General features: G+C 37.7%; 1 protein-coding gene across 5 annotated transcripts in view; it reads right to left on the bottom strand.

Annotated features, from left to right (window-relative positions):
* The window catches only part of slc6a11b (solute carrier family 6 member 11b), a 43546-nt gene that overhangs the window by 17053 nt on the left and 5980 nt on the right, over positions 1-20513 (bottom strand). For all 5 annotated transcript variants that reach the window (XM_015348193.2, XM_015348194.2, XM_015348195.2 and 2 more), the window contains exons 5-7: positions 19785-19869; positions 16725-16857; positions 7512-7646 (exon numbers count right to left, since the gene is read on the bottom strand). In XM_015348193.2, the coding sequence (XP_015203679.1) occupies positions 7512-7646; positions 16725-16857; positions 19785-19869 (353 nt within the window). The remainder of the gene's footprint in view (positions 1-7511; positions 7647-16724; positions 16858-19784; positions 19870-20513) is intronic.

Below are 20513 nucleotides of genomic sequence, written 5' to 3'. Positions count from 1 at the left end.
CTGCTTATCACTGCTGCTCAGTGAGGAGCAGATAAAACAAGTTACCAACAGTGTTCTGAGCTTACTAACACCTTCCAATAACACTTGATCCACTCTTTGTATATTGTTTGTGTGTGCTGGAGGAGGAGTAACATGGGGAATAATCAATCTGGGTACAGAATGTGAGAGAACATCTTTCCAAAAATGGTAACTGCTGTCAAATGGATGATGTGGGAACATACAGTATCCTTAATGTAAACAGTTTTTTTTTCAGAAAATAACTGGCATCCTCTACTAAATGAGCAAAAAATCGTAGTGTCTGTTTTCTCCCCATGCTGGGTTACTGAACATTTAAATGGAGAATAAAAATGTTGAGAGTCAAGGGGAGGTCACAAATACTGAAATACAATAATCGAGTAAATTGCTATATTTTTTGTTTTGAACTGACTGTTGAATCGATTCATGCATTTACAAAAGAAAATAAAGTGAAGAGCATTAAACTTTCCTGTTATAACATACTTTACACTGTTTTGAAGTATGTACTGCAATTGCTTTTATGAAAGAAATGCACATGACGGTATAGTAGCACAGCTTTTTTTTCTTATTACACCTAAAAAGCATGCCTTTACAACCAATACAGGAGGGATTCTAAAAGCAAATTTCATGTCACACTTTTGATGTTAGAAGTCAAAATCATCGGAAATGCTTCTTAAACTAACCTGTTTTTTTATTTCTCTTACTTGGTTAATGACGGTTGTGCAGGGCTGAAAGCCTAAACAGGAAGCAGGTAACATTTTGTAATAATAAAAATGTCAGTGTTGTCAGATATGTACATTTCTTGTTTTGGGTTAAAAATTAGGCACTGTGCACTTTCATTTTGTTCAGAACACCTCATCCCCAAATCTGCAGCTAAAACCCAGTGGTGAGTTTCAGTAGATTGTGTGCTGTTAGAAATCTCTGACCAAACCAGATTGGCTGTGGGATCCCAGTGTAGCCGTGAAAATGAGGTAGGATGGTTTAGATAGAAGCCAAGAGAGCTGATGACAGAGGGTGAGTGATAAAATGCAGGAAATAAAGTAAACAAGGGATTTATGATCCATCTGACAGCTAATTAAATATTAGTGTTGGGGACTCTCTCTTCAAATACTATGCAGTGTTTTTCTTTATCCAGTATTGTGCAATTCACCTTTCACCATTTCAAACAGCAGTCACCCACTGAACATACAGAAACTGAGCTATACACTCTTTCTTTTGCCTTAATTAACCCAGGGTATGACCACACTTATGATTTGACTTCTGAAGTAGACTTACATTAAGTGAATAAAACTGCAGTGTCATAACTAGTATTTGAAAGAAGGCACCGAATTCTGAATGTACAGGACATTACCTTTTAAGGTCCGAAGAAATGTAATACTTTGTGAGAAATAATTGTAAGTAGGTTAACAGTCACTTGTTAGATATAAACTCAGGCCGTGAAACAAATCTCTTTCCCCAGTCCTCTCCTTCCAACTTTGAAACATAAAAGCATTTAACACACAGATAATTCATAACAGTTCTACAAAAATGTAAAAAATCTCACATTTGAATGGTGACACTGTTCCAGAGTAAGGAGTTCGAAATTGGCAGATTAACAATTGACTCAGATACGTTTTTGAGGAAGCCATCTGTTAGTGATTTTATTTCAATTCCACAATCAGGAGGGCATGCTACCTACTGCAAGTTATAAAACAGGCCAGACTAACATTCTGCAATCACCTTATGTAGCAAATCCAGTATATCATTGCCCATTGCACAAGTGGCAGTAGAAACCTTTAATATGAAGCACAAACGTAGACCCTGTTTAAGATAATTAATCTTAAAATAAATCCTTGAGACAGTGAAAACTGTTGGAGGCAGTGTGGAGCAGGGATGGTAGCAAAAGTATTGGTTTAGTGGGTTTTCCTGAAGGTACTGTATCATAAAACAGTGCTCACACATACATCTTTAACCTTGCAAAAAACAGGCAAACAAACTGACCACTAAAGACTTAAAAGTCTTCAAACTGAAACATAAACAAGAGACTACTGTTGTAATGATGAACATGATACAGCTCAAAACTGTATTCTGTACAGTATTTAAATATGCATTACAGAAGAAGAAATTAGTCACCAATTAATCATACTAAGGGAGCATAAACAGCCCAAACCTTGGAGTTGGAGTTGTTTTCGAAATCCATTCCTATTTAGCTGAGACATGCTCAAAGCTATTTGGTACAATACTATGCTTAAAAATAAAACTTTAAATGCAACCACAACCTCATTTGCAGTAACTGGGAGCAGATGTATTCATTCTACATTCAAATACAATGCAAGGGCAGATATTTTATTTATTGCTTTTAGGGGGAACAAGGAGGAAACACAGATGGTGGAGAACAAAATGTTATTTCAGGGTTTTCTAATCCTTAATTCTTGATCCAAGGCACTCCAGCATGGAGAATGTACTGTACTTGAATACTTTAATTTTGTCTCAGCAGGGGTAATGTGACCTTCAACGGCTTTTACAAGAAGAAAACAAACACTGAAATTCTTTCAAACCTGGCAAGGTTATTTTTTTTCATTTTGTGTCTCAAATTGGAAAAAACAAATATTGATTAACATAGTTTCAAAGGTGCAGCCATTGTTCCAGCAAATCTCACAGGCCCTGTACACTTGATTAGAGATGCAGCTCTCACTGACCACAAGCCCAATGCCCAGGAACAATGCAACAGGTTTAAAGAGCCTTGGACTAAGACAATCAAACAATTCCCGATTAGGAGGACCTAAAGCTTCCTGGTTCTTCTTCCAACCTAAATAGAACATTCAAAAAATTTCCCAATTATTTTATTACATATAAAGTAGTGTTTTATAAGATTGTTGACAGCACATTACTAAAAATATTGAATTTGTTCATGTAAAACTACCTCCAAAACCAACAATGTACACAAACCAAAGGGTCCCCCAAGAAGGTGAGTCAGACTGTGTACTGTGATCTATGCATCCTTGGAGACACTCACAAAATTGTGCAGCAATTCTTGTATTCTTCTGGTCTCTTCAACTAATGGCAAACTCCAGATTCAAATGTAATAGACCTTAATTTAACCAAAATCGGGAACAATTTCTCAGTTATACTGATGACCTAGAGACTACCACTTATCTAGTTAGGCACAACCATAGCGCCCCTTGTATGGACTATAGTGTTCAGCCTACATTCCAATGTGGTGCATTTACTGATGGAGCAATTTGAACTTCCGTAAAAGTGAAGAAAATAACATTTTTTAGGAAATATACACATTTGTTTTCCTGAAAATTTGTTTCTATTCAAATTCTTCAGATTGAAAACCAATCCAGTTGATGTCTGTGGGGAAAACAAATTACCCTCCTTTACTCCTGTAAACTTTCTACAGGAAAGAATGCTATGTTACAGTATCTGTCCAAAAGCAAGAGTTTCGTATGTAGTTTTTATGACAAATGTGTTAAATTTATACAATATTTGCTTGACTGACACAAAACATATTTTTAAACTTATTTGTATATGGTAATTATTTGGAAATGATTTCAACATTATTGACTGGTGTTCTTGCCTCACCAGATTTTAATTATGAATATTTCTTCTGATTAAATGCATATTTGTTTAGTGTATTGGAAGTGTGCATTTACTATCTCATTACTGCAAGTGAATTAGTACTGATAATTGAATTTTCCTATCAGGAATGAATTTTAAGTTTAAGTCTTGTTTAAATTAAATTAAAGAGCTGTGTATCCAAGATATATCTGATCACAAACACGTTTTTCACTTTTTATTAAGGAAATCAAATTCCAAACAAGGAATAGTATGAAACTTAATATGTATAAGTTAACCAGTATTTTAATTAGATTGTTCAACAAGCATTAGAGCAGTGCATCAATATTAATTTCACTTCTCTCCTTATTCAAGCAGTAGATGCATGGCACTACCCCTCAACAACAGTGTGTGTCTTTAGCTACAGTATGTGCTTGGCTTACATATTTAATACAGAGATGACCAACGATATGCACTTTGCTTTACAAGCCATCAAAACAGCATGTGGCTGGTTTACTTTTTCTAATGGTAGGAAGACTTTTACTCAATAACTAAATTAAATGCAATAAAGCACAGTACCAACCACACCACTGACAGAAATGCTAAATAACTTGTTCTCATAGCAGATTAGGATATCCTAAAAGAACACAGAAAAGTAACAGTTCAATCTGTAAAGCAGATACATGGAAGGATCCAAGAGCAAGGCTGACCACAGTCATAGTACAATGTTACACTGTAGGATGGCTGATGGGATGCTGTAGCAGTCCAGAATCTTAAATCTACTGGCATTGCTGAACAGAGAATCAATTCACAGGACAGATGCTGACAGCCCATGCACAGCTAGAAAAAGATGTTTGTGTGCAGCATTTGAAACAAAGGAAAGCAAAGGATGAAACATTATATAATCAGTTTTAGTAAATTACCAAAATGATATACAATTCAATCCAAATGGCTATGCTTCTCCTGCCCACAAGATCAGTTGCTTTTATTTCAAATAAGGGAAGCAAAATATTTACAGTATGTTTAAGTGGTAGCTTTTTAAATAATAATTTACAACTATTCATCTAAAGCTTGTATATTTCTATATATAGTATGACAAAGCAGCATAAGGCTTTGCTACCTTGCAAAACGCTAGTAGAGGGAAAAGGGACAGAAGTAACAATATTTTAAATTTAAATTGCACAATTATCTTTTGCAGCTGAATGTGTGAAATGTGTGAAATGTGTGTGCAATTTGTTGTGTGGGTTTCAAAACTCCAGCATTGTGGATGAGATACATACGGTAGGAGAAATGATAAACATGGTACTGTACAATACTTTGCATACCACTAAACACCCACCATCTTTTCATTGATTACTTCTTTCTTTTGAACTTGAATGCTGCTGCTTTGCATTATTGTACATTTGTACCATACTAATATGTAATGTAAGTCAATATTTTTCTTCCACTGCTTGCAGAGCTAGTGACCTGTTTTAAACTCTGTATGAACTTTCTGCCAGATCACGTCCTCTGGAATATAATGGATTTGTGCCGACACTACAATAGAGGCCATTATAAGTGTTCTTGCAGTGGGGAAGGGCCACAGCTACTAGAACAGCCACACATTTGTCAATAATAATTACTGAAAAGCCAGGTTAGTTCCTTTGGTGTAAAGAGCCAGCTTCTTAAATGTTTAAATAGTTAGAACTTTGATAATATGAAAAATATAATCAACTTTTCTTTTTACAATCGGCTTCTCACATCCTACAGGGGAGCTTGAAACAAAATTTCCTCTCCGGTCAAAGCAAAAGGCAGCTATGTAAACACGCATTTCGGTATAATTCCAATGAGGCCCTAACATTTGGGAATGTGTTTCCTTGCATGATGTTCAGTGTCAGATTGTTTTCACAAAATATTTTATTTACATCAGTAATAATGAATAAGGCAATTATCCATTATCAGAAAGCTGTTCATTCATGGTAAAGGTTATATAGACCCACAAAGTATGCTAGAAACACAGGATGCCAGTCAATAGCGGGAATTTAACCCAGTACACAACAGTCATTAACATAATCGTAAGTGTTATAATTTCAGGCACTATTAATGTGCGCTTTCATAAGCATAGGTGCAGGAGGTAAAACGGTTCTATTCAACTGAGAAAAGCTCAGCCCCCTCAAAACAAATTAAGAAATACTGAACAATAGATGAAGACTTGACTAACAAAAAAGTAGGTCACCAAGACAAACATACACAAGCTGCAGGAGTTTTTTTTCACTACAGTTATTCAATTCAATAGAATTAAAATTTAATAAGCTTAGACAATGATTTCCCAGGGCAAAGCTTATGTGAAGTGCATGTAAACCACATCCTGCACGTTAAAGATAAAAAAAAGCTTATTGCACTCACAAAACCTAATCAGGTCAGTTAATGTATAAATTGCAGCAATAAAGAATTCCCTCAATTATACCTCAATTGAGATATAATAATTGATTATACCTCAATGAGGTATAATAGTAAATAAATTCAACTGTAGATAACTTATTCCTTTGACAAGGGGAAAACGACCGAGTTCTATTTCACAGGGACTTTAATTTCTCTCTCCTTTGTCAAGAATTAGAAGTATCTCACTTCAGTAGAGTGACAGGAGCTTGAGTATAGAAGTCACCCTCATTTTAACAACTAGATGGGTAAAAGTTTAGCAACTGCTTTCTCTGAGCTGTTGCCTAGAAACTTGGGAAATCAACATTAAATGAATAGGGTTATACTTTCCATTTTTACATCATGTACAGTACCTTTCAATATCAAAGCAGATCTGAAGTTTACTAGAAACTAAAAACCCTGTCTTCACTAAAATGCTCTTCAAGATTTCAAAATCTTAACAATATAATGTAGCAAAGCATTATATAATAAAAACCATAGCTTATAGTACATGTGGTCTCAGAGTGCTTCACACATAGAAGGGAACCCATTTTATCAATGACTGAAGTGCAGAACCCACCTGGATGATATAAACCAGTCCCATGACTCAACAGGGGACGAAACAAGACATTTCCATCCGTTCATTTTCTAATAGCTTTATCCAATACAGGGATGCAGGGGAGCCAGAACCTATCTCGGCAAGCAACAGGCACAAGGCAGGATACACCCTGGATGGGATGCCAGTCCATCACAGAGAAACAAGAAATTTCTCTCATTCAATTAAGGTGGAAATTTAGAAAGGCCAAATTGTCCAAGTCCAGAAGTTCAATTTAGCCATGACACACCCACGTTAATTTCTGTGTTATTATGCACAAAACCATGGGCTAAAAGGTCATGTAGTCGGGGCCTTCATTTGTTTAATGTTGAAGAAAAAGAGCAGTGCTGTCTTTTCCAATAATTTAAAACACAAATGGATAAGGTTTACACGAGTAAATACTATTTTTGTAAGGGTTTTAAGATGCTGAATATGTATTGTATCCTATCCTAGATCCTTACATCTTCAAAAATATTTATCTGAGCCAAACACATGGATTGGGTGCCAAAATTCCACAGTAAATGTTCGTATATAAACTTCAAGAATCTCTCGTTACAAATATGATGTTTTTAGTACCTAAAAGTGAAGGGATTATCTTAATTCAAAGAACTGGTAAATGTCTTCATGCATTAACAAATAATTTAATACTGCTTTTAGACTGCCTTTCCATTGTGAGCAATTTTACAATTGAAGTTTTATGAAGAATTTCATGTCGAGAAGGAAATATAGCAAGGATACTGTATATTTAGCAAAGCCTGTCATTTATAGTTCATTGAAGTTCACACCAGGTTACATCCTTCACCTCCACATACAGGTTTTCTTTAGTAGGTCTGTTAAGTAATACATTGCATTTGGTGTATAAGCACTGGGCTTTCATTAAATAATTTTTTAGACTACAAAGCATTTTCATCTGCAGTGTCTTGTGAAGCTGTTAAACACTAGCCCCGAGGAGAAATGTCCCTACCTGCGGGTCAGAGAGGCGAGAGATATCAGGGTACAGGTAGAATTTAATCCCCTCAGAAGCTCCAGGCAAAGTAACTCCTCGTATCAATAAGATCATTAGCATCACATAAGGGAATGTAGCAGTGACATATACCACCTGTGGAAAAAACAAACAATACATATTTTAAAATATAAGAGAAAAAAATCCACAAATTAAGAGAAAGATGACAACACCGTCATTCATATTTAAAGAGATGTCCTTTTTATAAAACTGAATTTGCTTTTTGGCTTTTTCTCTGCAAAAGCAAACATGTTCTAAGCACAAATACAGTTCTGCTGTAGGATTTCAAAAAAGAAATGATCAAGAAAAGAAGTGAACAAGGCCATTCCATAACAAACCTTGCATTGAGCATTTTGATCAAATAAAATGACATTACAACTTTCCTGAACTAGAGATGAATATTCAATCTGATTAATTGAGCACTGTGTTAAAAGTTATACAGTAGCATAGATTTTGTAAAACACATTTCATTGCCATCTTGTGATTCTTAGGCATATTATTATTAAGTTAGGTATCATTACACATGTAGAAGAAAGTGTGTCAAGGTGAGAGGTACAGTACATGTAATGTTTCTTAAACAGGAGGTTCAAAACATCTGATAAGCTGATTCATAAGAAAAGATATAAGTATAAATGCTACAGATCCACGCTTTCCCAGAGAGAAAAAATGAGATCCCACTAGGATCTAGGAAAATATATTTTTTAAAAAGGTTTTTGATCACACAGGTGACTACTATATCTTTTTTGTTAGCTTAAAATAAATCTAGAACTGTTCTGTAATTCCATTTTACAACAGATGACAAAATCTGTAAAACAATGTGAAAAATGAGACAGGGAGCAAGACCAAGAAACTATGGCAAAAGGGTTAGACCTTCAGAGGCTATAACCAGCTAGTCAGGATGTGTTCTGAAAATGGCTAATTTAAAGCACACTAAACGGTAAATCTCAGGAGGAAGGAGAAGGCAGAGCTTTAGCCGAGTGGGTTGATTGAAAAAGCACTCAGAAAAATGTCTCCCGCTACATGAAAAACATAAAAATAGAACACTTGGACTTCAGTAAGAATTAACTTGTCAACTTAATGTTCAGAGCCTGAATCACAGCTACAGTACATTTCAACAGGATATAGTTCAAAGTAGTTTATCAGGGTAGGCTTCTGCCTCCATAAATATTGTTGCTTGCAGTTGAAATACAAGTTTTTTCTTTATATAGGATTGATGCTTATGCGATAGAAGACCACAAAATGTAAGATGCCAGAGGACAGGGGTTTAAAGACCTTTGGTATGGCACCTACAGAAGTCATTTCCACAATTTATTGCCTGTTTAATGTTTCCTGGGCCCTTTTAATTCCTCTGACAAAAACTCTACTGGAACTGGCTATACATTCTCTCTCGTTGGCTGTTTGTCAAGAGCAACTAAGGACAAGATGGGATTTGAATACAAAACTATCCTCTCAAGAGTTTTCAAGGAAGAGTTTAACTGAGTTCCTCTGGCAGCGTGGGAAAGCTCAAAGTGTACCTGCAATTGTACTGTACCTACTGTAATTGTAACTACTCACAGGACATCGAGTGTTCCTGAGATACACATGGAACAAAATTCCAAAGCATGATAAAAATGAAAACACATACAGTATCACATTATCACTATTGGAACACTATTATCTGCTAATACCTGTATACATAGGCTATTAACTGTATCATCACCATGATGTAGAAGGGTATGTCAACAAAAACACTACTTTTCAGGCATTACACCATATACAGTACATATATATATATTTCCTTCTTTTAAATTCCCCTAGGGCAGTGATAGCCAAAGACTGCAAGATTTCAAAAGCTTTTGTAGCACTAGCATTTACATTGTTTAAAACCTGGAAAGAAAACCAGTTAATTGTTTAAACAAATCTTGAAGTTTTAAGTTGGTAATCAGAGCAGGGCTGTGACATCAGTGTCAGATTCTTGACTGATCGTGAACAGCCACAAGGCATTTCTGGGATTCCACTTCACCTATATTCTCAGTTTCTTAACTTAAGAATATTGAGAAAAGTTCAAAACAAGAGGAGGCTATTCAGTCACTGTCAGGCCATTCACAGCCTTCATTCTGGCCTATCCGGTGGTTGATCCAAAGATCCCATCCAGGAGTTTCTTGAGGGAAGCCAAAGTATCTGCTATAACCAAAATGAATTACTTGATACTTTATTGGTTGCATTTGTTCCAGGTGTTTAACATTTTAAGTGTTAAAGGTAACCAGAGGGACAGTGGATTGCCAGGACTGAACTGGGCCACCACTGATGTATGCTTGACCCGTGGAAAGGCAGTGATGTCAGGAAGTCATTCGTCTTTATCTGATTTAAGCAAAGGTTGCAAAACGTTGATACTATTAATCTATACACAGCATATATATAGATAATATATATATATATGCTAGCAGCCATATCACCCTGTAAATCACAACCGGCAACCCATTAAAGCTAAGCAGGGGTGAGTGTGGTCAGTACCTGGATGGGAGACCTCCAGGGAATAGCTAACGTTGCTGCTGGAAGAGGTTAGTGGGGCCAGCAGGGGGTGCTCACCCTGCAGTCCGTGTTTGTCCTAATGGCCAGGTATAGTGATGAGGACACTAAAACTGTAAAAAGACATTAAAAATCCCAGGGTGTTTTTTTAAATGAGTAGGGGTGTTACCCCAGCATCCTGACCAAAGTTCCCCCTGGTCTTTACCAACCAATTATGGCCTCCTAATAATCCCCCAACTGGCTTCATCACTCTGCTCTCCTCCCCACTAATAGCTGATGTGTGGTGAGCGTTCTTGCGCACTATGGCTGTTGTCACATCATCCAGGTGGGGCTGCACACTGGTGGTGGTGGAGGGGAGTCCCCATTACCTGTAAAGCGCTTTGAGTGGTGTGTCCAGAAATGCGCTACATAAGTGTAAGGAATTATTATTATACAGAAATAGAGAGCACATATATCTAGTAGTACATGAAATTGGTAAGAGATGTTCTGAGTTTATGCATTTATATGATGAAATCACATTAGGTGTGAAAATTACCAGTTAACTTTCCTGGAATCTGGTACCTATTACAAACATTTTTGCCCATCTGTATTTCAGGTGGTTAAAATAAACCTGGTATTAATTTGTGTTACAGTATGTGCAAATACTCTTAGTTGTCAGACAGAAAAAATTAACACTGCTTTTTTATCTAAGTAGATTATACTGTATATCTTCAGATTATAGTCTAATTCCTGGTAAAAACCTATTTGGATCTTTTAAAGACAGAAACTTAATTGCAGAAAATGGATTCAGGCATTGCAAAGATCAGCAAAACGTTAACTTTTCTGACATCTGTTATATTAACCTATATAACCTAGTGCAAGCACACATTTGGATAAATCAAACTAAGGAATCAATTCAATTCTGAATACTCAAGCAACTAACCTACAGCAGTCTGGAAACCAAGCAAGAATGTTATATTGATTGTTGTATAAGCTCTCCATCTCATTTTGGTAGAATCAATTTTAATGAAACCAAAAAAGGTAATGTTGCTGTTGTGGGACATTAGGGTATTTTTTTATTCAAAGCCTCTCATGTTGCCCTAGTTTTTTTTTTTTTTATTCTTATGGTCTTACCTAACCTGCAGTTCGTTTCAAAGTTTAAATGCAGCTTCTATGGAAGTAGATTTAAGAGCAGTGTGAAGCTGTCACTCATTGTTAGAGGACAAAGATAAATACGTTTTTTCAGTAAATTAATGGATCTTTTGAAGACAGCTAAAAACATAGTATTGTGGGTAACAGAGAGGTAAAAAAAGGTTAAAGAGGAGGACTCTAAGGGAGAGCACTTACTTCCTTTTTGGCAATAGATACAACTTTTAATTCACTGAACAAGAGACAAATAAGAGCGAAATAAACTTTGTATGTTTCAAATGATTATAGGATGCAGATGCTTGGAATATTTTGACACTAGTGTGTGTAATATTTTTGCTCTGTTTTCAATGTATTGTATTTTAAAAAAACAACTACAAATGCATCATTTTTTGTAAACAAAAGTCAAAATATAAACGACTCCTTACAGACACAACTGTACTCGTAAAATTAACTTTATATTTAAGTACGGTACAGTATATTCCCTAACATGCTGAGCAAATGTTTTTAGAACACAGGTGTTCCTCTCTATTTACTCCTCCAGATTCGGCTTTACTTCCAACATTTTTCTCCTTGTGAACCCACTTGTAAATACTTTCAATCTCAATTTACGGTCCTAGCAGACTGCCAGAACTCTGGCCACAGCTATGTGAGAAACACTCTGAAATGGGCTCACAAAAGCCTGAAGCAGCTTAGTGATCGTCTTGAATGCTCAGATCTGTATGGGGGTAAACAAAAAAAAATCTCACTAGATGCTGTAATTCCTCATACAGAGGAGACGGGAGAGAAGAAACTCTGCATGCATCTCATGAATGTTCCACTTTCCTCCAGTGAATACAGAAATCAATCTTAGGCTGTCTGTTAAAACCTTGCCATGAAGGGGCTTTCTTCCCTATTACTTCATGCTTAAACAAAAGGCACTTCAGGAGATATAATCATTGCTGCCTAGCTCCTATTCCTGGACCTGCACAATGTGGACTCATTTATTTTTCCTCACACATCTCGTTCCCTTTCTTTGCCGTTTCTTTATGCTTCATTGAGTCTGTTAGACGTTTTAAAGGCTGCTATAGAAAATCCTTCTGAGGAAGGCTAGCGACTGAATCTTAGCTGTTGGCACAAGGACGGTAGCCCCTTATAATGTTGGGAATTCTGGGTAAAAGGCAAAGGTAGAGGAAGGCCAAAACACTGCTTTGTTTATCAAGCACGCAGATAATACACTGAATGTCTTTAAGGGTTTTCTTTCTCAACAGGTTGTAAACTATTTCCTGAGTATTTTTTCCTGCAGTTTGTTTTAATTATTTAAATATTGAATGTTCAGAGCTTGAACGAATCAGTTAATGTCCCCAAAATAAATTTTCAGATTAAAAACATCATCATTGGCTCCAGTGCATCAGCTGAAATTGCTACATCTATTTTAGCTTTACTTGTAATTCCCTCAAGTACATTTCATCTGATGGTTTCCAGGTAACATTAAATGATACTTGGGGATCTCCCTTAACCTTACTGCAAGGAAATAAGAAAGAAAAATTAAAGCAAATAAATGAAAAAATAATATTAATATTAATATTTTAACCACACAATACCTCATGTTGACAGAAGAAAAGCAAGAGCGACCTTAGGTCTTTTTAATATGGTGATGTAGTATCAGTTACCAAATTAAGACGCTTAACTAGAACATCAGTTTTTCAGTCATCCTTTCAGTTCAGCTACGGGTGCAAGACAATTCAAATAAAAGAGGTTTATTCAGTAAACCATCTACCTCTGCACAAGAGAGGGAGGAGAGTAATTGCTTTAGGTCCTCTATTGAAAGTCAAAGTAAGTAGCAACTGATGTTTCTTTGATAGCTGACAGGCTGTAATTGATTACTTTATTAATTCATTCTTGCTACTGCCAGAAAGACCTTACAAAACATTCCCAAAATGGGAATTACCATGAAATGTAAGGAGTTCCCTAGGCTTTTGTACAGCTTGATGTAAGTTGACTCATCTGATCATTGTGTTAGGTTTTGTACTGCAAACTGGACTGCTAAATAGATTCTTAAAAAGTTAATATTCTGTTGTTGATGATACATTACAATTATGTTTCTAATTTTTGTGAACAGGGGATGAATAGCAAGAAATAAAAGTATAAACAACATTGCGGGCACATGCATTTTCCTAAAGCTAAGTATCAGTGTTGAAATGCATTACAAAGCAACCAACAAATTCAAGTAAAATGTTTTACCTTGTGCCACTTTTAGTGGCTACTTTTGGTCCATTTGTTAAATGCCCTACTAGAGATAACAAGACTTTGGACTTGCTGTATGCTAATGTCAAGAATGCCTACAGCTCCACATCACTCCCCCCCCTTGGCAGATCTGACCACAACCTTGTTCACCTCCTATCTCTGTACAAGCCTCTTGTACTACAGCAACCAGTAACCAAGTGAGGAGATGGTCAGCTGAGGCTAATCATGCACTGATGGACTGTTTTGAAACAACGGAATGGGAGATACTCTGTGAGCCTGATGGAGATGGCATTGATGGTCTTACCCACTGCTTCACTGACTACATAAACTTCTGTGTTGACAGTGCAGTGCCCACCAGGAAAGTGCGCTGCTTCTCCAATAATAAACCCTGGGTCACCAGTGATCTGAAGGCCATCGTAAATAGGGAAAAGAGGGCTTTCCAGGCAGGTGACAAGGAGGAGCTGAAGCGAGCACAGAAAGAGCTGAAGGTAAGAGTTAGGGAGAGCAAGGTGGCTTATGGGAGGAAAATGGAGGACAGGCTGAGGGAGAGCAATGTGAGAGAAGTGTGGAATGGGGAAGATCTCTGGATACAAGTTGTCCGGCGGCCAACAGAGTGAGGGAGGCCTGGAGAGGGCCAATGAGCTGAATCTTTTCTTTTACAGATTCGATACAGGGTCCACTGTCCATTCACCTCACAGGCCTTCACCCCAGACACCCTCTTCATGTCCTCAGTCACCCTATCATAAGATCCCTCCTACTGCTACTCCATCTTCCCCTGCCCTCCTCGGCTTATCCATTACAGCTGACCAGGTCAGAAGGGAGTTGAGGAGACTCCATGCAGGGAAGGCAGCGGGTCCTGATGCTATCAGCTCTAGGGTGCTAAAGATCTGTGCAGACCAACTGGGTTCAGTGCTGCAGTATATCTTCAACCTCAGCCTGAGATTAGAAAAGGTTCCAGTGCTCTGGAAGACATCTTGCCTGGTGCAAGTACCCAAAAAGGGGCACCCTAAAGTCTTGAATGACTACAGACCAGTGGCCCTTACATCACACCTAATGAAAACTCTGGAAAGGCTTGTACTGGACCACCTCAGAACCCTGGTGAGTACAGCACTGGACACCCTGCAGTTTGCCTACCGGTCACACCTGGGAGTGGAGGATGCAGTCATCTATCTGCTACACAGAGCTAACTCTCACCTGGAGAAGACGGGGAGCATTGTGAGAGTTATGTTCTTTGACTTCTCCAGTGCCTTTAACACCATCCATCCCACCTTTACTGAGAGATAAGCTAAGGGCGGCGCAGGTGGACACTCCCCTGCTGTCCTGGATTATAGACTATCTGTATGTAGTATGTACGGCTACAGAGCTGTGTGTCCGAACAGGTTGTTAGCAGTACTGGGGCTCCACAGGGCACTGTCCTTGCTCCATTCCTGTTCTCCTTTTACACCTCTGACTTCAGGTACAACTCTGAGACATGTCATCTGCAGAAGTTTTCGGATGACTCTGCAATTGTGGGGTGTATTAGAAAGGGGAGGGAGGAGGAATATAGGAGCTTGATTACCAATTTTGTGGAGTGGTGTCATCTTAACCATCTCCAGCTTAACACCAGCAAGACCAAAGAAATGATCTTCGACTTTCGAAGGAAAAAGTCTCTGCTGAACCCTGTTTCCATCCAGGGCGAGGACATAGAGGGCGTACATTCCTACAAGTACTTAGGGGTACACCTGGATGATAAGCTGGAGTGGTCTGGTAACACTGACGCCCTGTACCAGAAAGGTCAGAGCCAACTCTATTTTCTTAGGAGACTCAGGTCCTTTGGTGTGTGTGGAACACTGCTACACATTTTTTATGAATCAGTGGTGGCGGCGGCCATCTTCTACGCTGTTGTGTGCGGGGGCACCAGCATCATGACAAGAGATGCAAATAGGCTCAATAAACTTATCAAGAAGGCTCGCTCTGTGTTGGGGATGAGGCTTGACCCCATGGAGGTGGTGGCTGAGAGGTGAATGCTGACCAAGCTCACAGCCATCATGTACAACACCTCTCATCCGCTTCATGGGACTGTTACTGGGCAGCGGAGCACATTTACCAATAGACTGCTCCAGCTACGGTGTTCAAGGGAACGTTTCCGCAGGTCTTTCCTCCCGGTGGTCAGGGTGTATAACGCTGCCCTAGGCTAGGACTGTTAGCCCTTCATTTGCTCCTCCATGGACAGCATGTTTACTCCATTGTACTTTTTGGACAATCAGTCTGTATAAACACATTTTGCACATATTTTATTGTTTTTACAGTGACTATGGTCAGCACATTTTGCACACACCTATGTATTTATTTATTTTTATTTATTTTGTTGTCTTTTGTTTTATAACTATTCTGATGTCTGTTTTGCTTGTCTTGGGCTGGACTGCTGTAACACATCAATTTTACACAACCCCCTGAGCAAGAGAAGTGTCTTTTCCCTAGATAATGTCCAGGACTAAGGAATACAACCACCTTGTTGTTGTAATCTTCATTTTTGAGCACTGTGTTCTGTCTTCACTTTTTGTGCGACCTTTTCTGCTGGAAACTCTAATCTTAGACTATACAATGGCCATCATCAGAATATTCAGCGCTAGAACTTGCAGTATGAACTTGCTCCAACTTCCTTCCTTGTGTCTCAAAGTGGAAAAGTGGTTCTCTTTCCAGTCCCTCTTGTTTTGAGCTTGCACTGAAATGTGCTGTTCGGTGAAGCTGAAGTTCAAACAGCCAGTCTCCATGCATATGTGATCTGTGTTCGAGTTAGTCAGGTCAGGAGGCCACGAAGGATGTAAAAGGATACAAAATTGCCTTGTGCAAATATACATCAGCACCTATTCTATCTTTAACTATTCTTGTAAATTCAAGTACCTTAGTAATATTTGCAATTAATTAATACATGCAAGTCACAAATGACTAACACATGGGCAGCAGTTTTAAAGATCACAACTAGTCACATCAGTTTCTAAATAAAGACATTTGTGTAATTATTTGGTCAATACAGCAAGTAATTTGTTGACCAAAAAGTGGCAAAGTATATAGAACCTACAGCATGTTAACTTTCTGTATTAAACAGGATAAGAGATTTACAAGATATTCAGAGTACAGGTTGCTTCAATAGTACCATTCTATTATTCTGGGTGCATTCTCTATTCTTCAACAAACCCCACACTTCAGATGGCTATTGTTCTTTCAAAACGTAGTAGCAAACATTGTTTATGTTTAAAATGAAGTCCAGGTCCTATCCCTCAAGTACTAAATAAACACTAGCAAGCTTTTTCTAGCTAAGAGATTACTACTTACCTTTCCAGTAGATTTGGGGCCTTTCCAAATGCAAAAATAACATATGAACCAAGCCAAGAGAAGACAGAGAGCAAGTTCCCATCGTAAATTTCCAATGTGATCAATTCCACTTGATATGGAGAGAACTCGTCTTCTACAAAAGAAGTAAAAACAAATAGTGTGAATGCATTACACTCAAGCAAAGTAAACACTTTTTAGAAAAGTCACTTAAAGATTCCCAGTTTGTCAGCTGGAACAAAGGAAATGCAAAAAACATTAAATATGGAATAAAAAGAAATCCTCACTATTAATACTTCTAGTCTATTATTTCCACTGACTTGCAGCAGAGCTAGGATGTGTGAAAATTTGTAAAAGCCTGCTTTCTCTAATCAAACAAAAATGATCTGAAAACATACATTACATTAATAGCAAAATAATTAAATCTAATGATTAAGATAAACAAAATGATCAGATAATGAGACTCAACAAGCATAAAAAGCCAATGCACACCACAGAGTACATCAAGGACTTTGTACTTAAATTCTTCAAGAAATGTCTAAAAACAATATCCTTTGTCCTTGCATAATCTCTCAGATTTGCTCATCTTTAAAGGACCAGTGCTGTTTCTTTTAAAAAAATCACACTTCAAACACATATTTGAAATCCTTATTAATTCTGATTAAATTAAATAAAAAAATTCAAAATGCCAAAAGGCCTTCATACGTTCTGTACTTCATTAACTTAATAGCTCAACATACTGCTAAGTGCTGTAGATAAAGTACATACAGATAATGATACAGTAGATAAAGACTAAAGAACATAAGAATGTTTACGTAGGAGAGGAGACCATTCAGCCTTGGTTATAACATTCTGAGAGTTTTCATAAAACCAATGATGTTTGGATTTTAGAACACATTTGTTCCAAACAAGCACATTTACAGTTCTCAATAGCTGATATCTAGACTGCAGATCTGCAAATTACATCTAGGCTCACAAATCTAGTGTTCATCAGTGATGGCAGAACTAACATTTGAAACTGCCAATGTAGCACTCAACTGTCACCAACTCACTGGCTAAAGTCACTATCAATCAGCAAGAACAGTGTGATGTGAAACCTACAGTACACAGCAGGTTCTTTGCTACACACTGCATTGCTTGTTTAACCACACTACACTTGGTGACAATGTTCTGAGAGATTAAAGAATAACGTATCCAGAACATCTCTTCAATTTTCCTTTCAAAGCATGGAGAAAAAGTCTGAAAGACCTCCCCAACTGGGAAGATTCCTCGTTATTGTTGAGCTTGTGGTAGAGCTTGAAGTGACCACCTACCAAAATTAAAATTATTGTATCAAAGTTTTCCTTACAAGTACCTCTATAAATAAAAACGTAAAAACAGCAGCCCTCTGAGACAATATTTTGACCTTTGCTCTCCTTCCTCACACTGCCAATATAACTTAATAAAACACAAACATTCTCTACAGTATAGTAAACGGTACAGTTAAAATGTTATTCAACAGTATACTTGTATTCACACTTCATATTATCCTGTCGGAAAGCAAATAGCTACAATTGTTTGAGCTTGTTTTTTCTCTAAGCCTTCCACTGGCGATGTTACAGCAAATTCACACCATAAAACAAGCAAAGAGTATGCCAAAACAATGTCCATACCATCTCTAGCTGTGCAAGTGCCCTCATGATGCTGGCTGACAACAGTAATGTAAAAGGAATGACAAATTATAACACTAGAAGGTTAAGCATTTCAGTTGTACATTATAAGAAGCGTACTGTTCATAGCACACATCATGCCAAAATTATTTTGGCTGTCAATGCATCCTGTTTCTGCTTTGCTTATGAAACTTTCCAAACACAGAAATGTAAAAACTCCAACAGCCAGGTCCACAACAGGGGAAAGCAACCCTGAAATATGTAAACCACTTCTTGTTTCCATTTTCTATTTGTATATGCAAGCATGAATCAAGCTCAGACGTAGCCATATATCAAGCACAGATAATTCCTCCTGCACCAAGATAGAAATAAAATCTTAAAGTTTTAAGTATTATTTCTTAAGTACCAATGCCATGAGGTCAATTACTTCAGATGGAAAGCAGCAGACACTGTCAAACAAAAGGCAGTATACGGGTCACAGACTTTCTGCTACTCTTTCCAAATGAGTGAGATGTTAGCCTGGTAAACGCAAGGGCAATCTCTTTAATCAAAACACAATGGAAAAGCAACAGTCCCATTTTTACAAACAAAGCCAGTATCACCTTTTGACAAATTCTCAAAATTGGAAGCACCTTAGAATCATCAATAACAATGGATCTCTGCCCTTCAGACGCCTATGTTGGTTGGCAATCTTCTTGACTCAGCACTCGCTATGACCTTCCAATTCCAGCACAGGAAGGATAATAGCAGTGCATATGTGCTCTGGGATGTGTGCAGTCAAGCCATCTGCTATTTTTTACACTGTGAGCCACTTAACACCTACAACAGGCATTGCAACATACAAAGGGCAGATGCAGGTGGAAGTGATGACTGTCCGCTCTCATGGGCACCCAGCAAACTACAGAATAAGGGGTAGTGCAACAAAATGAGAATTCCTTGGCCAGTCCACTTAACCCTGGCGATGCTCACCCAGTTGTACAAACCAATGTCTGGATAATAGGGACATTCACTCCAAACAAGTGTCTTTCACTGAGCCACAGTTCCCAAAACTTGGCATCTAGACTGCAAACTTGTGCTCACAGGTCTAGTGTCCATCAGTGATGCTGGAAGCTGCGTTTGAAACTGCCAAGGTAGCTCAGACCAAGAACAGTGTGATGTGAAACCCCACACAGCAGCAGCTTCACCGCAAGGCTGTTTCAATCTTACTTTTCAAAGACATTCCAATTACTCTATTCCCAAGCTCACAGCTACTTTGAGAATCAAGATCACTCAATTTATGACATAACAGAAAACACTTCCACTATCTGCAATATTACAAGTCCATTTCACTGATTACATCTGGTACTGTACATATTTATAGGATATAGAAATGTAGTCGTAGAACAAACAAAGAACACACCATCTAAGTACTTACTCCCAAAACTCAATGACAGGCGATGTTGCATTGGGGTTGACTGTGCAGTTGCTAGAATTCAGCTTCTGAAATTCCATGCAGTTTTCTAATAGTGAGGAAAGAAGTATGTTAATCAAGAATTGATTATAATAAATAAAACAGGTTATAGTTGATCCTTGTTCAACTTGACTGTATATTGTGCAATGTGTTTTTATTTTAGCGTACTCTACTTAGATTCTTAGAAGTGAACAGTGTGTCTGATAATGCATCTGGTATTGTAATTACAGGCATTAGACTGGAGCTAATTATTATGATCCCTAACTAAGACATACATGAAACCATTGTCAATGGAATATTTAGAATACATTTTAAAGGATATTATACATTTTTGCAGAGTATGATAAACTTTGAGAAAATTAGTCTCCAAATTGTTCCCGTGTGCATGTGCTCATCCTTTATTGGACTGGTGTCCCATCTAGGGTGTCTTGTTCCATATGTTTCCAGGTTAAGCCCCAGGTTGCTGTGATCCTTCCCATTAATAAGAAGCTAGGCATCTGATAATGGATAGGTTGACAGTATTTAATGTATTTCAGGTCTGATGCTCTAACAATTATCTTTATGGGGACTTGAATTTGCAATTGTCTTGAAAGAGACTACACACTTTAGACAAATGATGTTGATGATGAAAATAACACTCTTTAAGACTTATTGGCAGGTTCTGTCAGAAATACAGCAGTCTGGACATAGAAA

The sequence above is a fragment of the Lepisosteus oculatus genome, chromosome 4 (assembly GCF_040954835.1).
Source record: "Lepisosteus oculatus isolate fLepOcu1 chromosome 4, fLepOcu1.hap2, whole genome shotgun sequence".
Taxonomy (NCBI): domain Eukaryota; kingdom Metazoa; phylum Chordata; class Actinopteri; order Semionotiformes; family Lepisosteidae; genus Lepisosteus; species Lepisosteus oculatus.
Note: the sequence above shows the minus strand (reverse complement) of the source record. Positions and strands in the feature narration are given on the sequence as shown.